Source organism: Lepidochelys kempii, chromosome 8 (assembly GCF_965140285.1).
Source record: "Lepidochelys kempii isolate rLepKem1 chromosome 8, rLepKem1.hap1, whole genome shotgun sequence".
Taxonomy (NCBI): Eukaryota; Metazoa; Chordata; order Testudines; family Cheloniidae; genus Lepidochelys; species Lepidochelys kempii.
The window spans coordinates 86626895-86647622 of NC_136387.1; the positions used below are offsets into that span (position 1 = coordinate 86626895).

At 41.0% G+C, this 20728-nt stretch overlaps 1 protein-coding gene across 3 annotated transcripts; it reads left to right on the top strand.

The window, feature by feature from the left end:
* Positions 1-4003: 4003 nt before the first annotated feature.
* On the top strand, positions 4004-19811 carry ZRANB2 (zinc finger RANBP2-type containing 2). 3 transcript variants are annotated; one of them, XM_073357347.2, is made up of 10 exons: positions 4004-4211; positions 5329-5381; positions 5492-5600; positions 6944-7026; positions 8376-8452; positions 9498-9635; positions 10750-10922; positions 14475-14561; positions 17183-17347; positions 17884-19811. In XM_073357347.2, the coding sequence occupies exons 1-10, from the start codon at positions 4156-4158 to the stop codon at positions 17945-17947; spliced, it is 1005 nt and encodes a 334-aa protein (XP_073213448.1). In that variant the 5' UTR covers positions 4004-4155; the 3' UTR covers positions 17948-19811. The 3 variants fall into 3 exon arrangements, with proteins under 3 accessions (XP_073213448.1, XP_073213449.1, XP_073213450.1); XM_073357348.2 differs by having other exon boundaries at positions 4181-4265; XM_073357349.2 differs by lacking the exon at positions 4004-4211 and adding an exon at positions 4312-4738.
* Positions 19812-20728: the final 917 nt, after the last annotated feature.

The window sequence follows — 20728 nt, forward strand, 5'->3', positions numbered from 1 at the left end:
TGCTCACAAAGCTCTAGAAATATAGGTTTCTCCACTGGAAAGTTCTGGACCCATTGCTAGTCATCCCAGGTCTGCATGACAGTGTGACCCCCACCTGTCTGTGCTTGTGGTCCTACTTCAGAAGTGCCAGGCTACATAGGGTGCATCAGCAGCTATACAACAGTGCAAAGTGCAAGCTCATGCACTTAGAGATTAACAAGAATTTTTGATCTTAAGCTGGGGACATAGCATTTGAAAGTGACACAGGAGGAGAAAGACCTGAGTATCTTGCTCGATCACAGGATGACGATAATCCACCAATGTGATGCAGCTGTGAAAAAGGCTAATGCAATCCTAGAATGTAATCCCAGGCAGGATATTTCCACTAGAAATAGGGAAGTGTTAATAACGTTATACATGGCATTGGAATACTGTATGCAGTTCTGGTCTCCCAGGTTTAGGAAAGATGAATTCAAACTGGAACTGGTGTGAAGAAGGGCTACTAGACAGTGGTGCAAGTAGATTTTAACTCTTACTGGTATGTTGACTCACGGGAGGGACACAAAGGGGGGACACCAGCTAAAGGGGGTAGAAGTGACCTCCCCAGGTGACTCCTCCGTTCCCCACCTCCAGCCCCGGCGCCCCTGTACTCTCCCGGTCTCCTCCCCATCCCATGTTACCTGGCGAGGGGGAGCTCTGTCCTCTCACTGTGCCGGCTTCCCTTGGCATTCGGCTGTTCTTCCTGGCAGCCAGGGCCGGTGCAACCACTAGGCAAACTAGGCAGTCGCCTAGGGCGCCAAGTGGTTGGGGGCGGCAGTGGAGCGGAGGTAAGCTGGGGCAGGGGGGCGCGGGGAGGGCCGCCTGCAGCAAGTAAGGGGGGGGGCGGCGCACAGGGGAACCACTCCCCGCCCCAGCTCACCTCTGCTCCGCCTCCTCCCCTGAGCACCGCCCCGCTCTGCTTCTCTCCCTCCCAGGCTTGCGGCTCCAAACAGCTGATTTGGGAGGCGGGAGAAGTGGCAGTGTGCTCGGGGAGGAGGCAGAGCAGAGGTGAGCTGGGGCGGGGAGCTGCTGCACGCGGCTCCCCGGGCTGAAGGAAGGGAGGGAGCGAAGGAGGGAGGGGGCAGCGGGGAGCTGCCGGGGGGGGCGGGGAGCTGCCGCGGTGGGGCGGGGGGGTGGTGCAAGGTGGAAGTTTCGCCTAGGACGTGAAACATCCTTGCACTGGCCCTGCTGGCAGCCAGGCCCCAGAGTCACTCCCGGATGCTGCCTGGTGCAGCACAGCAGCTACCTGGGAGAGTGCCTGGCTCTCCTAGGCAGTGGCTGGGCTGCACCGGGCAGCATCCCAGGCAGTGTGGCTGGAAGAGGAGAGCAGGCTGACCTGCCCTTCCAGCAGGCTGGCCCTGCCCCTTCCTCTCCCTGCCCGTGCTGGTGGGAGCACTTCAGCTGGGGAGGGTCACCTGACCCTTTGTGTCCCTGCCACCATCGTCACCCCCCAACCCCACCCCCCTCACAAAAAATGTTCCCCTGGACTAGAGCCCTGCATGGATACAAATTTATACCCACGGATACAGATATCCATGGGTAGAAATTGGTATCCGCTGAATCGCAGGGCTCTCCAGAGAATCGCAGTGGTGAAAGGAGCAGAACGTGGGGCCACCAGGCGGCCCCACGCCAGCAGGTCCTCCAGCATGGCTTTACTGTCTTCAGTCCTTCCACACAGCTGCATCTCCTGTCTGGGGTCTGTACAGCCCTGCCGGAGGACAGGGCTGGGGGTGGGGCTGGGAGCGGTACAGCTGTGCTGGAGGAGCTGCTGGTGTGGGGTCACCTGGCAGCCCCATGTTCTGCTCCTTTTGCCACTGTGATTCCCAGGAGAGCCCTGCGGTGTTCAGTGGCTACTGAATGTGTCTTTCCGGTACGACGTACTGGCAATAAATGTCTTAATAGTATGGCATAGCTGACCATACCAGCTTACTTGCACTACTGCTACTAGGATAGCCAGACGAATGGAGAACCTACCTTATGAGAGGAGATTTAAGGACCTTATTTTGTTACCCCCCTAAGAACAGACTCAGGGATCCCAGAGTAGCCCTCCTGTTGCTTATCTGGGTTCCCAAGATCTTGACCTATTAATCTGTTCCTGCAAGGTGAAAGGAGGGGTCCCGCCGTAGTAGAATTGCCAGCATTTACCAAGGATTTTCCTATGCCTTCAGGAAACTCCCAAGAACAGATTAGATCTGTGCACCGCTGGGAGGACATGGATACAGCCCTCTGCTCAAAGGATTGACACCCAAGCAGCACTTTTCCAAAACAAATTCTTTTCTTTATTCAATGTACCCATCTTTCCTAACACAATTAATCTAAACATAAATCCCTTAGCACAGGTATATAAGATAAAGTACCCAAGACTGTAATGTTATACAGTTGGAATGGCTTAAGTGATTATGTTCTGCACATGGTGATAGGTCATATGCAGGAAACTGACTAACCTTAATAAACTCAAAATTTTATACATAGTAACAAACACACACACCACAGATACTCATCTTTATTATCTTAAGTATGCACATACATTAGCCCTATTTCTATTCTGTAACTTATACTATAGCTAGCATGCTTATTCTCTGTAGGCTTCTCTGCCTCTTGTCTGTTTAGGTCCTTCCGCTCTGTCCCAGCAGCGCTGCTGCTGTTGCTGTTACCCTGCAGTAGCTTCTGGTGCTTCTGATTCCTCCGCTTTTTAGGTTCCTTCTCGTTTTCTTCTGGTTCTCCTTCTTTAGTTAATTTTATTCAGTTCTTCCCCTGTTTTCAGTCAATGGTGGCAAAACAATGTTCTCAGTGCTGTGCTTAAGGCAATGAACTAGAGCTGCTCAAAATCTTTTCATACCAATTTAGCCTAACAAAACAAAGGCTGAGAGGAAATATGACAGTTGAGTGGAGTAAGGCACTACCAGGAATGGGGCTGCCATGTGCTCAGGATAGAATAGAGAATTTGAACACAGAGTGGAATATCATTTGACAAATGAGAATGAAGATTGACTTCAACTTCTTTTTTATCATCACTAGTGGTTTGACCTGATCTTTATGCTATGTTTCCTGGGCTGAAAGAAGTAGGAATTCATCTCTTGCTACTCCCAGTCACAACAGCTACAGTTGAGTGTTCTTTTTCATCACTGAATAGAATTTTGTGTTTTGAAAGATGTCACCTTCTGCCTGATCACGTGAATGAACTAATCAGCATATCAGTTGAAGGAATGGAAGTACCGGACACATGGGAAGCCACCAAAGATGAATGCATTGCATTCAAGAAGTTCATTAAGAGTTGTGCAAAATTATAACAAGAAACCAAGAAGGATGTAGTTGTAGCGCTTCACAGAAGGCTTGAGTAGCTAACTTTAATTTGTGTGATGATTTTAAAATCTAATAAAATGTTCATGAAACATGTTGTAGTTTTTACTATGGTGCCATACAGCCCACCTTCACCCACACAGTTTCACCCCTCATTGGCCCTGAACACCCCCCCCCCCCATAAATGTGAACACCGCCCCCATTTCAATTCCTGGGGAAAACACAGAGCAAATGGGACAAATGCTCATTGTTGTCAAAAAAGTGGGGTGTGGTGCCGAGGAATGTGCAGGGGGCTGGGGGTGGAGGGCAGGAGCAGTCAGAGCTGCCAGCCCCCTCCTGCAGGGGGAAAGGCAGAGCTGGGCAGGGGCGGCGGCGTGCCAGCGGGGCGGGATGGGTTCCAGCAACAGCCTCATGTGTGGGGGAGGGGGGCACCTGGGATGTCCCATTTTCTCTTTGGGAAATAGGGTCGCCCCTGCCCCTCCCGCTCCCACCACACTCTCTCTCCCCGCTCCCTCCCTCCCTTTGCTTCCCTCCGCCACTTCCCATTCTAACCCTCAGCCCCGCCCGCGCTCCCACCCATGGGGTCCTCCGGCCCCTAGGGGGCACTCTCCGCGCCGCCTCCCCTTCCCGGCCGCGCAGGGTGTCTATTCCAATGCCTGATTACAACCCGCGCCGCACGGCTGCCCTTCGGCGTGTTTCTTCGGGCAGGGCCGGGTTGGGCCCTGTGCGCTCCGACACTGGTGGCTGATCGCGGGAAACAGGCGCTACGAGGCAGCCCCGCCAGACGCAGGACCCCGGCCCTGCCGCGACGCTCGGCTCTGGACGTGGTGGGCCAAGATGTCGACGAAGAATTTCCGAGTCAGCGACGGGGACTGGATCTGCCCGGACAAGAAGTGAGGGGGGCCCGGGGCCGCCACGGACGCGGGGCGGGGCCCCAGGGCCTCCCGGTGAGGGGAGGGAAGCGGGACTCGGGGGAGCTCAACGTCCTCGAGTCTTCTCCCTACAGGGCACCGGAGGCGCCGTTTGCGGGGCTGTTGAACGGACGGGTGGCTTCTGCTCAGACGCACCCCTGCCTCTTAGCACCTTCCTCCCTGCGGGCGTCCCGGCTGCCTCAGGCTGCCTCAGTGGGGCCCGAGATATGAATAACGCCTTTTAGATCGGCGCCCTGCAACTCAAAGGCCTCCCCGCCCGGGGGGCTCAGCTCCTCTACGGACGGCACCCCAGGGTCACTGCGCTCTCGGGGCGGTGACGCGATGGCAGCTCTGCACCGCACAGAAAGCGAACGGGCCCTGATCCCGTGTGCCTCCCCAGAGCCCGATCGCTGTCGGTAGGGGTCTGTCGGTGCAGGGGTGTGTCTGAGCAGAAACATTGCAGAATCAGGACCATAAACTGGAAAGTGTCATGGCTACAGGAGTACCGGGTACTTACAAATCTGCCGTGAAACCCAACAATCCTTCAGGCTTATTTATAGTTCTTCAGTTTGGTTCCCGTGTCTTTTGAGAAAATATTTAATAAAGAAAGTGAGATATTTGCCCGGAGTGCTTTATGAAAAACAAAATATTTGCCAACTTTTGCCAGATGTTTACAGTTAATGAAGGTCCTACTGCTATTATTGTGAAGCAGAGAATCCTGACAAAATAAAATGGCCAGTGGCCTTTTTTTGGTTTGTTTTTTGCTGGTCTGAAATGTGTATTTGTACAACAAAAGGAAAACTAGCCACCCTGTTATAAACAGCTTATTTATGTCAGAAGTTAGAAAACAAAAAGTCATTTTTAAAAGGTTCTTTGAGTTTCTATAACAGTTTTATTTTAGCTACAAAAATTAAGTTACCAACATTAAAATCATTTAAGGTGGGAAAATGTCATGATTCATTTTGCAAAACAAAGAAAACTTTATAGGAATTTTCATCTTTAAAATATTTTCCGAATACTAATTGCTATTATCTTTATCCTCTCCCCTTTTTAAAAAAACTGTTCATTGCCCTTCATAAGAATATATTTCTTTTTTCAGGTGTGGAAATGTTAATTTTGCTAGAAGAACCAGCTGTAACAGATGTGGTCGAGGTGACTATCTTTCCCATTTTGATTTCCCTTCTCTCTCATCCCCCAAAAAGAATGAAATGTTCAATCTTATAAGAAACTTCTTGAAAATTATTTTTTTAATCTGTTTTCAGAAAAAACAACTGAAGCCAAAATGATGAAAGCTGGAGGGACTGAAATAGGGAAGACGCTTGCTGAAAAGAGCCGTGGCCTGTTCAGTGCTAATGATTGGCAATGTAAAACGTATGTTGGTTTTGAAACTTAAATATTATTCCTGCCACAAATCTTTTTAATTGACTAAAAGGTTATGTATCTTGGATATTTAACTCAGTCAGAATCAATGTGGCTTTTAGTGAGTAGGCAAGAGAAATTGGGACCGACTTTTTTTTTTTTTGTGTGCTTTTTGAAATAGGTTTTATATGTTTTCACATTAGATTAGTTTTTAGTTTTAGTTTTTTCTGGACGACAAATATTTAATCAGTGTGGCTTTGACAGACAGGATGGTCTTTTGATTATAGCACAGGATTGGAAATATGTGTTCTGTTCCTGATCTGGCTGAAAAACTTCCTGTCTGACTATAGGCAAGTTACTTCAGTTCACAAGCTACTGTGTGTGTGGATTTTTTTTAAAAAGAGATGCGAGTGGGAGAATAAAACTTACTTCATAGTGACTTTGTGAAGTTTCGGAAGGTGCAAAAGAAGGGAAAAGTACAGAGAAATTGTTTTTTCACAAACTTCATTCATATGAATACTTGTATTGTTTGAAACTTTTATGGAAACAGATTTTTTTCTGATACCCTGATTTTACGACGAGCTTCGTATCTCCTGAGACCCTCTTAGTTTTGATTTATCTATTCCGTCTTTGTTAATTCTACATAAAATTTCCAATCTCTGAAACCTGTACTTATTAGAATATTTTTCCATCTCCAGAAAATGCTAATTGAATTCTAGTTGACGTTTATGTCAAATTTCAGCTTTACAACTTGCACTTGCACCTGTGTTCCTACACTTTGGATTCATGCTCTCCTATCCCCCCTCCACCCCCAATTCTTGTCCTTTTCCCACTATTTTCCATTCTTCCTCTGTTGTCTTCTACCTCTGCTGCCTTTTTTAATAATCCAAGCACCTTTCCCCAATATATATAGAACCCTTGAAAAAAAGTTACAGGTAAAAATGATTTCTGTGCAGTTATGATGTGAAAATTCCTTTTATGCCCGAATATATGCCATTTTATTACTATAATATGATTTGCTCTAGATATGTGCATGTATATGCATTTTAATCTTGATCATAGCTGTGCCTCTCTTGGGGCTCTTTGGGTTGACTACATGACTCAAGCCTGTGATCCTTATGCTGGCAAAATTCTTATAGACTTCTCTGGGAGTTGCGTGTACATAAGTATTGCAAGAGTAGGCCCTGGTGATGTTACAATTGCCTATTTGTTTAGTAGTGAACTTAAATCACAGCTAATCGATATAAATTGATTTCATTTTTTTCTGGAGCATGTTGCCTAATTCCCAAGCTCTTTAACGTGAAATAAAATGTTGCATTTTTACACTTACTTTCTTTTCCCTCCCCCCCATAAAGTTGTGGCAATGTGAACTGGGCCAGGAGATCAGAATGTAATATGTGTAATACTCCAAAGTATGCAAAACTGGAGGAAAGGACAGGTAAGATGAATTTGCATGTTTAAATATTCAGTTCTCTTCATAAACTTAACTTAAATCAAGTAGTCATTTTTAATAGGTGTAGCAATGCTAACTAGTCTTCCTTTTGCATATCCCATCCTTGTAAGTCTATATATGTGCTAAGTATTACTAGTATGTAAAATACAAGTGTGACAGTGGTTCACCTCAGGAAATCCCCTAAGGTCATACAGTTTAAACCACTTTCTCAGTTTTCATGAAGATACAGTATTAAAACAAATTCTTAAATAAATTTCCAACAGATTATGCTTAAGCCCAGGAGATGTTAATTTTGAATTTCTGATATGTAGCCATAGAGACCATCTACACTAAACTTATAAGTCAGTAGTAGGTTACAACACATTTCCAGTTTGTAATATAGAATGGACCATAACTATTTCATAATCAAGCGATAGCCTTGGTCATGTTTTGGATATAATAAAGTGCCATCTGCATTACAAAATGGAACCATATTATAACTAGGTCAGGGTTGCAACCATGTTGTAGTTGGAACTGAATGTTCTTTAAGCAAAAATGTGCTTGTAGCAGAAATTGTGCTTTAAGCAGAAATGTCAATTCAGTGATACTCCGTTTTCCTCTGCTTTCCTTCTGAGATCGCCCTATAAATGTAGGGTTAAACAAAACGTGCAAAAAATATTTTTGGGGGACTAGATTATCCCCTGAGCCAAATTTGCCTGGCAAATCTATAGGGTGACAGGGATTGTGTTTCAACTTTCTTGATTCTCAGGCCCACTCTTGATTGTATTCAACTTAAAACTGCTAGCAAGGAATATTAAATTCCACTTCTGCGTTATGGACTATAATGGACCCTACATCATGGAAGTATGGCAGTGGTGGAGCAAAGCCCTCTCTGCCCTGACATGCCCTGTGGGTCAGAAGGAGAGGCAGGGTCTGGCTGCAGCACAGATGCTTCAGCAGGGTGTTTTCCTATGCAAGAGTGATTCTCTGCTGGGCATTTGCAGCCTAATTATGGCTCCTTTGTGGCACTTGGCCCTTAGTTACGTAAACAGTTGCAGTGGAATGTATTTCTTTCATTTACCTCAAAGCTTACCTCAGCTTCTCAATTAGATATGTAAAAACTATTTTTGATACACTTGTGTGAGAACAGTTCAATGTCTGCTTCCTTTCAGATTGCATAACATTCTTGGTGTAGGTTTCATGATAACTTATACATCTAGAAACATCTTCTATTGGATTTTAATCAAATGTGGCATAATAAAAGTATTTACCAAAGACTTTGTATTTAACGTAATTGAATTTACACAATATAAGGGATTATGTAGTGCATTCTTATTTTACATTCTAATTTGCAGGATATGGAGGAGGTTTTAATGAAAGAGAGAATGTTGAGTATATAGAACGTGAAGAATCAGATGGGGAATATGATGAGGTGAGATTATGTATAATTATTACATTGGAGGAACATAAGTTAAAATGAAGAGATTTGTGTTTAAGAGCACGTATCTGGCAGGGAAGCCTGGCTTAAGAAACTAACTCAGGGTATGTCTATGCGGCAAGCACTACAATGAACACAGCTGCAGTTATAGCATTGTAGTGTAGACACTTCTTGCAGCGAAGGAAGGGGGTTTTCTGTTGCTGTAGTAAATCCACCCCCTTGAGATGCGAGGGCAACAGAAGAATTGTTCCATTGACCTAGCTGCCATCAGTAGTGGGGTTCAAGCTTTGACCTAGCTACAGCTACCTTAGGTTGACCTGACCACATCCCTCTGTTCATGAAATTTTTCTGAGTGATGTAGCTACGTCGACCTAAGTTTTAGGCGTAGACCAAGCCTCAGCCACCCAGGCTCAGGGTGAGGGAAGCTAGCTGTACAAATCTTTTGAATTACATCTCTTGCCGATTCATATGTGAAGCAGAATTCATGTTGAATCTGGAAAGGTGTGGGGGGTAAACGTCTAAAAATCAGTTAGAAATTAAATTTAACTGTGGTTCGTGTTTCATTAGTTTAACTGCTTGCAAGATCTGCTTTAGATTTCCTATGCTATTTTCTTTAGGGTGCTCCTACTGCTTCCCAAATATACTGAAGTCTGTTATAAAGCAGTCTTGTAAAGCACATGCTGTTTGATTACATCCAGATTATTGATGAATTTATCAGAATATAGACATTGGGATGTGTCTTTATTTTAGATCTACAGTAGGTTTTTGCTGAGTACTTTTGGGTCATTCAACTAAGATTTCATGGTAGAAATTTGCCTTCTCTGTCTCTACACAGCAATATTTTTTTTTATTTGTAATGAAAGTTGTCTTTACTATTTTTCACTTTTTCCCACGAGTCTTACAAAAGTCTTAGTTCATTATAGTCTTTTCATATTAGCTCGTAGGAGGCTGCTTGTTTAATATACTGTAATTAGTCTTACTTATGGTGGAGTGGACAGAAACAAAGTGTGTGTCACTTACATTATTTATCTGCAATTAGTTTGGTCGCAAAAAGAAAAAATACAGAGGGAAGCCAGTTGGGCCTGCATCTATCCTGAAGGAAGTAGAAGATAAGGAATCTGAAGGGGAAGAAGAAGAGGATGAGGATGAAGATCTTTCCAAGTATAAACTGGATGAGGTAAAATAATCCTTGTTCTTTATTACTGCTAACATACTGTGTTCTTACTAAGTGAGATTGGCCTTAATTCTTAGCTGCTTGTAAATCAGTATTGTTATACAATACATAAGTTATAAGTAAGGATGATATGCTCTCCTAACCTCCGTATACATCTTGGAGTGGGATATGTGTGTATTGGAAGAATGCATGAGCTGAGGAGAGTTTGTCAGCCTGAACTCTGTATTTGTTGCTTTGAATGACTGCTGTCAGAATCTTATCACTTAAACTTACATTTATATTTTAACTTTGGGAACAGAATTAATCATTGTGAGAAATATATGTTTATATAGGATGTCTTAATAGGTAGATCCAGTAGAGTATGGTGAAAATGCACACTAAAATCTTTACTGCTGCACTATTTCTGATGTTTTCAAAATATCTAAAATAAATGTCAACATGGACTAGACATGTTCCAGATGTCTTCTGTTAAATGATGCTGGCTTTATTTTTAGCTATAAAATTGAAATAAATATTCTCCTGATCTGCAGTTTTGTTTTTAATACAGAGTGATTGTTAAATATTAGTTGTTCCTTTTAGACCATGATCATGAAAAGACTTGTGCACATGTTTACTTTTACACACTGACCAAAATCAGTGAGGAATTTGCAGAATTGGAACCTAAGTTTGGTAGTGAGATAGACTTCCTCTGAGCCTGAGACTTCTGCCAGACATCTGCCCAAAATCTTTGTCTCATTTTTTTTAAGACACTGAACTGTAATACAAATGCTGGCATTATAATTCACTACCTAACTTTTTAATTATTCAGTCATTATGCAGGTTTTTGAGGATCACTTTTTTCAGTCCTATTTTATTGCTGTTTCTGAAATTGTTTTTATGTAGCTATTTGATTTTTAACAAGCTGCACTCAATGCTTGAGGGTTTTTTGTTATCTTAACAAAAGAGAACTAAAAAAACGGATTTGAAAAGATTGGCAATATGCTCCAAATAAACTACAGACAAGAGCAAGTAAAAACTACTACTCCAAATGAAAATAGTCTAAAATGTAATCCTGCTTTCTGCGTATTTTCTTCATATTTAAGTCTCCAAACCTAACTAACAGTCTGCATTTTTTCAGGATGAGGATGAAGATGAGGCTGATCTCTCAAAATATAATCTTGATGCCAGCGAGGAAGAAGATGCTAATAAGAAAAAGAAATCCAACAGGCGCAGTCGCTCTAAGTCTCGATCTTCCCACTCACAATCTTCATCGCGCTCATCCTCCCACTCAAGCTCAAGGTCTAGGTCAAGGTAAACGGGTACAGGTCAAGGGTAACGCCAGGCAAAATGTCAGTATCTAACTTCTTTATTTACATCTTTTTTTCTTGATTGACTTATAGTTTCAGTTGTTAATGTGACAGTTTTATATATTCAGTTTACGCAGGTAGATTACATTTTTATAATGGCCTTTTGTAGCTCCACAGTTTTAAAAGTGAGGACTTCTTTTAGTTTATCACTTCGCTTTCAGTGAGTTAATGTTTCAGCTGTATCTGTAACAAATATGGCTTATAAAAACAGGAAAGCTAGCATGTTTTCAAAACTATGTGTAGTCCTTTTGGCTTGCTATTAAGTAGTCGCATTTAATGTGAAATAGATGCTTTTTTGGAAGTACTGAGGATTGTTGGGAGAAAAGTAGACAAACTGGGAGGCGGGGATAGTAAAGTAGGAGGTAATGCAATCAGAGCAGATAAAGTAGAAGGCCACTATTGGAAAATGCCTTGAAGGTGAAGATAAGAAATTTGAGTTTCATGTGGTAGAAAAGGGGAAGTCAGTGGAATGATTGATTAAGATAATTATGATGTGGTTAGAGCAGTGGTTCTCAAACTTGTTCCACCACTTGTGCAGGGAAAGCCCCTGGCGGGCCTGGCTGGTTTGTTTACCTGCCGCATCAGCAGGTTCGGCCAATCGAGGCTCCCAGTGGCTGCGGTTCGCTGCTCCAGGCCAATGGGAGCTGCTGGAAGCAGCGCGGGCCGAGGGACTTACTGGGAGCCGCGATCGGCCGAACCTGCGGATGCGGCAGGTAAACAAACAGGCGCAGCCCGCCAGGGGCTTTCCCTGCACAAGTGGTGGAACAAGTTTGAGAACCACTGGGTTAGAACATCAGGCAAGGAAGATGATCTTAACTGAGTTTGCAGGGTCTACGTGGGTCTCAGTGAGGCCAGATAAAAGCTCTAATTTGCACATTTAAAGAGAACACAGAAAAGCTTATTCTCAAATCAGTAGCGAAGCAACCATTTAATAAACACATCATTTTACTAGTTGGTTGCAAAATATCTCTATTTCTTAAGCTCCTTAATACTAACAAACGTAAGATTAACCCACAGATACCTAACTAGTAGTAGTATAGCTAAGAATTAGTTATTGTAGGAGGAAGCTTCAATTTAACCATAATAAATTGCCCAAGTTGAAACTTGGTGAATAGCCTCTTGGTTTAGGAGAATTTGCACCCGCAGAAAAATCCATTAGGATGGTCTCAACACTTAAACTGCTTCTCTCTTTAAAATATCAGCTATTGTTTTGCCAGACTTTAAGGTAAGTGAGGCACACTTTGCTTTTGTCTCTGAAGTGGCCAGGATTTCAAATACGTGAAAATCAGCTTTCCTTTTTCATTTGTGTCAGGATGTGTATATTAAATGCTTTACTTGGCCTACATGACACCACATTGCCCCTGCACGGTCCATTCAAAACTCATTTGCTAAGTGCACGATCCTTGCCTGACTTTTGAATCCGCTACTGAATTCCCCTTTTTCACTGCATAAAGTTTCTTCTATACAGAATGCCCTCCATGAACAGATCCATAGATCACTATCCTTTCCTTGAAATGCCTCCATAAGGCCCACATAGGCTATAGTGCCTACAAGAAGCTAACCAAATATTATTGGCAGAGCTGATTGGCACTTGCCAATTTGTTTATCAAAAAACACATTTTGATAGTACGTTTCATTTCTCTTCTTCCACCCTTCATCTTAGAGTCTGAGCTCTGTGAGGCGGGGACTGTGTCATCCTGTGTGAACTGCACCTACTGCATGGGAACTACTGGAATGCAAATAAGATTATCTGTCATATTTTTTTTTTTTTTAAAAAAAGTATAAAGTACTATCAGCTCAGATGAAGGGTCAAACATAAATTCACAACCCTCAAAGTTGATGAAAAGTAGTTTAATTTATTTTGTTTCTCCTGGGATCTCCCAGTGTTGCGTGTAATCTTGTCATGGGTACTTCAATACATATTCTCAACATTGGGCTGAGTCTTCATTTAATTAAACATAAATGTATGTTCAAAGGGTTTTGAGTTCTCCTTGAAGGATTTTTTTGTTTTTTAGAAACATAAATCTTATCTTGCTGGAAATAAAAGTGCAGGCTATTCTTGTTCTGCATAATATGATGAAATAGAGACAATGGTAACAATATTTATTGGGAGTTATGGAATTAATTGACCAAATAGTGCCTGAAAAGATTATTAAAATTTGATTTGACATGTCTTGTCTTCAAAATAATTACAGTTATACCAGCTTGCATTTTAAGGAGACCCCATCAATTTGAAAATTGCATTAGTTTACTTTAAAAGAACAGGAGGACTTGTGGCACCTTAAAGACTAACAAATTTATTTGAGCATAAGCTTTTGTGAGCTACAGCCCACTTCATCAGATGCATGCAGTGGAAAATACAGTTGGAAAATACAAATGGCCCATCTTGATTATCACTACAAAAGGTTTTGTAGTCTCTCCTGCTGGTAATAGCTCACCTTAACTCATCACTCTCGTTATAGTGTGTATGGGAACACCCATTGTTTCATGTTCTCTGTGTATATAAAATCGTCCTACTGTATTTTCCACTGCATGCATCTGATGAAGTGGGCTGTAGCCCACGAAAGCTTATGCTTAAATAAATTTATTAGTCTCTAAGTTGCCACAAGTACTTTTGTTCTGTTTGCAGATACAGACTAACACGGCTGCTACTCTAAAATTAGTTTACTTGTAACTTTACAATGTTTTTAATACCTGAGATTTCCATAAGTTAGCAAAAAAAATTTACTCTTGTGTGTGCATTGTGCCTTTTATACAGAGGAAACAATGAGACTGATTATAGGCAGTTTCGCACTTGCTGAAAACAGCCTTCTAAATATTAACAAGTGAATAACAAATCTTGACACTTTTTAAATAATTTGTTTAAGAAACGTTCATGATAGTGTTTTTGGAATACTATATCAGATACTAGGACTCCTAATTTAATACACTTCTAAAAATCCAAGGTGATGGTGTCCCATTAAGGTGCAAATTCAAGATTTGGGTTGGATTCATGAAATAGTTAATGGGTAAGCAATCATTTTATTAACTTTACCGAATAACTGCTACCCTACTTACTTTGTCTGCTTTCACAATTTAACTAATAGTTCTAATGACAACTTTCAGTATCTTAATAGGAAGCCATTAATAAAAACCTTAACTTCTTTATGCCATTCCTTATATATTGGAACTTCTGACTAGAATTTATCCATTAACAGTTGAAAGTAGATAAATGACTCCAATGTACAATCTGGCAAAACTTTAAAGACCAAATGTGTTTATCTCTTTCATGAATCTGGGCCCCAAGTACCTTAATGTATGATAAATAGCTGCATCTGCATATTGTTAAAAACAATTTATGAAAGAAAATGAATATTAATTTTTGAAAAGTTTCAGATATTAAGAACTAGTATTTCAGATGCTCGTATGCATTGAGCAAAATTCTAGAAGTAATTTTACAATAATCATGTCTCATAAGGCTGTTTAAGTATTGGAAAAATCCTCCATGTTGTTTCAGGTCCCATTCAAGAAGCTCTTCCAGTTCCAGATCAAGATCTCGTTCCACTTCCAGAGAACATTCTAGATCTCGTGGGTCGAAATCAAGGTGAATGAGGTAGTTTTCTCTCTGCTTTGCAGAGAGAAATTAAAAGGGTAGCAGAACTGATTGCTTGTTTGTTTCTCTAAAAAACTATTTTGACTTAACTCATTTTCAGCATGGAAATCAGTTGTTCCCAGGTCCAGTATTCCAAGGAGTTACCACTATTAAATGAAATAATTATTCTTGAAAATGCAAGTTTTTTTATGAGAATATTTTTAAAAGTCTCGCCTAAAGCTAGGCAAGTGAATAACCCAATGTCTGCTGTATGTGAAAGCAAGAGAATCTGAATGCATATTTTTGCTTAAAATAATTCTTGCAACTTTATTTACTGTTTCCTCTGGCGATTAAGTGTGAAATATTAGAAGATGTGCTATATTCTTATTTTGTATATGTTGGTAATGTATATGAACCCCCATTAGACAACACTGTTGAAACATTATTGTAAATGTGGGGGAAATATGTGAAATCACTGATCAATTACTCATGTAAGTAACCCACTGAAGTCAGTGAGATTACTCACATGTGGTCAAGGCAAGCAAGACTTGGTCCAGATTTTCTGGGTATACTCATTAGAGTCTGATTTAGCTGGTCTTTTTGTATAGCAATTATTGAACTGTGCATGGCAGCCAAAGCTAGCAGTTAGTCCTTGTGATGAGTTCACTGAGGCTTTCTGTTGACAGAAGTTTCTGCAGTAGAATGCAAATCCACCTCTTCTTTCCATTCCTGGAGATGGCCCCTATGGTGTGAAACAAGTGGGACAGGGCATCTAAAAATAATCTTGCATCCCTTGTATGGCACTGACTTCTTGAGTGTTCTCATTTAAGGGGTGGAGTATAAGCAGGGATTCCATTATCTCCTAAAGAGAAAACTGTGGAAGTGCTCCATACAGCCACTATGGGTATGTTTACGTTGCACACTCCTTATGGCAGCATGTGAACTCCCCTCCCCACCTCTCTGACCACAGTATAAATGGTGTAGATAGTGAATGTTTGGATAAAGATACACCTGACGCTTATGGTAAATACTCTGCATGGCTCTCTACACAGCCAAGCAGTGCCTCTCTGTCCACACTGTTGTTTTTAGCAGTGTAGTGTAGGGAAAGACTTTGGCAGTGGGGAAAGGCTCTGCTGCTGGAGCTTTCCTCCCCTGCTGGGGAAGACTCCAACAGTGGACAGAGAAGCTCCAGCAACTCCCTGTGGTAGGGAAAGGCTCCAGCAGCAGGGAGCTGCTGGAGCCTTGCCCCACCACAGTGAAAGACTTTGGGAGGAGGGGAAGGCTCTGGCAGGGGGGAGGGAGTGGGAAAAGGTTCCCACTCCCTCCCCCCTGCCAGAGCCTTTCATTGCCCCATGTAGCTGCATACTGAAGTGTGCACGCATCCTGCTTTTTCACTGTGGCATGGAGCTACACTTACTCTACATGCTGCAGCCAGTGGTGTGCAGTGTGGATGTATCTTCTGAAACGGTTGTTTAGCTGCTCTGAGGGAAGGATTACTCCCTCATTCATCCTGCATTTGCCCAATGTCCATATTGGCTATATTTGTCCTGGGGATTAGTCTGAATTTTAGCATAGTGAGAATTGCAACTGCTATGAAGTTAAGTAATAAAAGACAAAGCAAGTTATTATTTGACACCCCGTTGGTACTGAAGCAACAAGTTCAGAACAAGTTATTTTTAGGGTACAAAATTGGTTTAAAAACTGGATTTCAGACCTTCCTGTCTATTAAATTGCTTAACATTTGTGACAGGTTTCAGAGTAGCATTTGTGAGTACTTTATTATTTACAAAAGATTGTGAAACATTTCTGCAGAAAAATATGCATGTTTGATATCTGAAAAAGTACTGTCAGCAAGTCGTCTTTGTCTGGTGGATTTAACATTGGGCTTGAAGTCAGAAGGTCCTAAATTCTATTTCCATCACCTTGTCCGGCAGCTTTTTCAGATCCACAAATATGATTTTTTTTCTTGAGAAAGTAGCTGATTTTTGTAAACATAGATGAGAAAATGCCATGCAAGGTATTTTGCTAACATTTTTAGTTTATTAAAATTCAGTTTAGCAAAAGTCTTGCAAACTCAAATAGGTGAATTTGGGTGGGGGGGAATGGCCATTTTTGAGATTTCTTCCAATTTTAGTAATTTTTTTAGGCAGTTTATTTTTGAAGTAGCCTTGGTTTAATGATCCATAATGGAATATGTGTACTAATGGTAAAATGAAACATGATTTTTAAATAGCTTATTAAATCTGTAGTTCTCCAGCCTCTCACTTTATGGACTGTACTACTTAGCACGAGTATAATCTTCTTGTAGGCCATCTCTCATCCCAGTCTCCTGCAGTATGTTTAACAAAAAGCTTAATTCTGGAGAACACTGGGAAAAGATTCCCAAACCACTGGTCCACAATACCATATTTCAAAAGCATTACTTTATAAATAAGTATTTTCATTGTTAAGATAGAAGTTCTTATTGGCTATTAACTAAGAAGTAAGTATTAAAATACCTACAAATACATTTTGTAAAATGTTGTGGCAAATCTTGTATTGAATGTTCTTGGATCTGAACTCTGTAGTAGACTTTTGCTGACTTCTTTGTATTATGCACAAATTAAATCAAATTTATTTCTTAATCAATAAAGATCCAGCTCCAGGTCCCACAGGGGGTCTTCAACCCCAAGAAAAAGATCTTACTCAAGCTCTCGTTCATCATCTTCCCCTGAGAGAGGCAAGAAGCGGAGTCGCTCTAGATCTTCTTCGCCCGGTGATCGCAAAAAAAGACGATCGAGATCACGGTCACCCGAAAGGTTTGGGTTTATGTAGAATAAGAATGGGTGCATTTAAAATGTGTGTAATACACTTTCTGAAGAAATAAAATGAACTGGGAAAGGATTGAATTTTATCAGTTATTCATTTTGGTATTTAGAAATAGGTTTTCGCCCTCCCTCTCCCAATTACCATGCTGTTTTTTAAAACATAGATTTTTTTGATGGTTTTAAAACATTTTCTTTGCAAAATCTCCTGTTAGGACCATGTTCCATAGAAAAAGACCTAGATTACCATTCTTTCAGTGTTTGAAAGGGCTAATGTACTCCGTTGCTTGATTAATTTTCATAAATGAATACTGTGACATCAAGGAATTGTAAATTTAATATGAAGTGTGGCAAATTTAATACTAAAAAGTGTAATACATTAGTGAACCTAAACAGAAGGTTTCAGATTTACATGTTCAGTTTATATACTACCCCATCAAATAAATTAGTCTTCTAACTATTGTGGGTGTGAGTGATCAAATTAATTTGAACTTACTTCTTTGCATGCTTTCTCTGTTTGTATCTTACAGACGCCGCAGGTCGTCATCTGGATCTTCCCATTCTGGTTCCCGTACAAGTTCTAAAAAGAAATAATGTATTAAAGTTCACATCTTTAAAAAAAAAAAAAATCCAGTCCAGTGCATGAGGCATATTTTTAAGAACTTGGTGTCTTATTTGGTCAGAAGTGCAAAATCTGCTAGTAGAAGTGCATGTTCGTCCTTGCTTTCTGGGAAACTGCAGCTTTGTTCATTCATTAAACAAAAAGTAAGGTAGCATTTTAAGCCATAAATTCTCCAGAGTAGGTGTGTACTTTTCATTATTCCATTTATCTCCTCAGATGTTGCATATTTGTATTGTTAAACAATGTATAATTGGGCCCACTTATTTTGGTACTACCAAATGGTTTGTTTTTTAATTTTTACGGCTCCAACCCATTACATTATTTACCGCTGTGAATGGAGACAGGTTGATATGTGTAGTCCCACCCTCCAAAAGAGAGTTCCCTGCACATAACAGCTCCTGAGCTTCTTTGATGCACTTTTGATAGGACCAGAGGACATTAATACAATTCTAAGGCTAAAGTATCCCATAGGGGGAGGTTTTAGGCCAGGCTTCCAATTTTTCTGTATTTAAACAAAAGTTGTGATGAGTGGCAGTTCTCTCACTGACATTTAGTGCAGACGCCCGATTCCCGCACCCAGTACTAAGTTCTGGGTGCGTGAGACTTCCCCTCTCCCAGCTTGAAGCCTTTTTGGATCATTAAGCACTCTCTTCTCCATAGCTGAGGTCTGTCTCAAAGCTGTAAGTCTCTGTGGAGATTCAGCCTATTTGATCCTGTCTCAGCCAAGGAAAAGCTTGCTTTCTGCAGTAGGTTGCTGAGTGCAATTTAATTTCCATGTGTATGAAGTCTGTGATCCTCTCTTAGAAAGGGGACAGTCTTGTATGGACTTATAATGCTGAAATCAACATTATGTAGCTACTTTTGAAGTGATGGGGGACTTTATGAAACTAGTTTATTTGGAATTACAGTACAAGGTTGTAGCCTCTGCAAGCCACCAGTCAAAGATGAATTTGGGCTGGAGAGAGCTATTTTTTTCCACACTAAATTTTACTTGTGGTAGATAAACTGCATAAGATGTTCTCCTGAAATACAGATAAATCTGTGCTTCTAAATAAATGTGATCAAAGATCATCACTGTCCCCCGAAACTTTATAAAATTTATGGCTTAAAATGCTTTATGAAATTTGTTTTACTAGCAATATCACATTAAAGCCTGGTCACTCTTGAGCTCTGTTTGGTTAAGAAAAATTTGTGTTAACAGTTATCTTCAGTGGCATCATAAGGTAAGTATGTTAAGGGAAAATAATGTTTTTTAAAACAAAAAAGCAATATATCTGTAATTATTTGAGTAGTAAAACTTCCAACATCTTTGACAGTTGCTTTTGTAAAATGAACTTCACAAAGACAAACGGAGCAAAATTACATTCTGCTTTCCTTTTTTAAAAAAATGACTTTTTAAGTTTCTTTTGGACTGATTTGACAGAGCAAAATGTTTTTGTTGTAGAAATATTTTGATAATCTTTTTGCAGAAAAAATTGCCCTGCAACTACTACTTTATTGTTTTCTTTTATATTTCCTTGCTAAGTGTAGTTTAGATTGCACAAGAACAGTTAGTCTCTTTTAACTGTGCCTCTGACTTCAGGAAAGTCTACCTACTAAATTGTAAAAATCAGATCTATTAGAAGCTATATGTTACCTTTTGGTTTATTCTTGTGCTTTGTATTAAAATTGTTGCTGTACTTAGATAAAAGTTTTTAAATTTAGCAAATGGTAAGCTACAGATAACTCTGAGGAAAATTATGGTTTCATTTGGCTTATATAAAATGTACTAGGTCATTTCATGAAGAAATGATTCTGCAGACAAATGTAAATAAAGCCTGTGAGTCAATTATACAATGAGTGTTTGTTTAGACATGTAGAACAAATCTTTCTATCTGTTGGCTCTCTTTAAACTTTCCGCAACGCTAAGTCTTTTTACTCTGTTTAAAATATCTGTGATGTAAGAAGAACTAGCAACTTAAAAGCAGAAGCAGTTAATCCAATCCCAGCATGTCTCATAAAGTACAAGCAATATCCATTCTTATTAAATAAAAAAAAAAACCTGGGCAGTAGATCAGAATCAGGCCTGCTTTGTGTAAAACATAGATTAATCTTAGGGCTTGTTTCAGGAAAAAGAAATTAACTTCCATAGCCTAATGTTATAATTTGACTACAGTAAAATATTGTTCCATGGCCTTCTGCTTGGCCTTGCACATGTCCTAAGTAAAGACCTTTATAATTAGATTATAAATAACAGCTATAGAGTAAATGTTGGGAGTTCCTACAGACCTCTTTTAAACCTGGAAAACTTAGGGCATGGCTACACTTGCAGATGTAGAGCGCTGGGAGTTAAACCAGCCTTTGGAGGCCGCAGCAGGGAAAATGCTGCCGAGTGTTTACACTGTCAGCTGCAAACGCACTGGCGTGGCCACATTAGCAGCTCTTGCAACGCCACAGAGAGCAGTGCATTGTGGTAGCTATCCCAATGTGCAAGTGGTTGCAACGTGCTTTTCAAATGGGGGGTTGGGGGTGGAGTGTGACAGGGAGTGTGTTGGTATGTGGGGAGAGAGAGAGTGGGGTTTTGGGGAACTAAGAGCGTGTTAGCTTGCTGTCTTGTAAGTTCAGACAGACCCTGCTCCCCCTCCCATCTGTCTCACACACTCACAGCAAGCATCATTCCACACTAATGGTTGCTTTGTCCTGGAGCAGATAAGCATGCTGGCTGTCAAAAACGGAGCTTTGAAAGGACATAGCCGCATTCTACAGCCGATTCC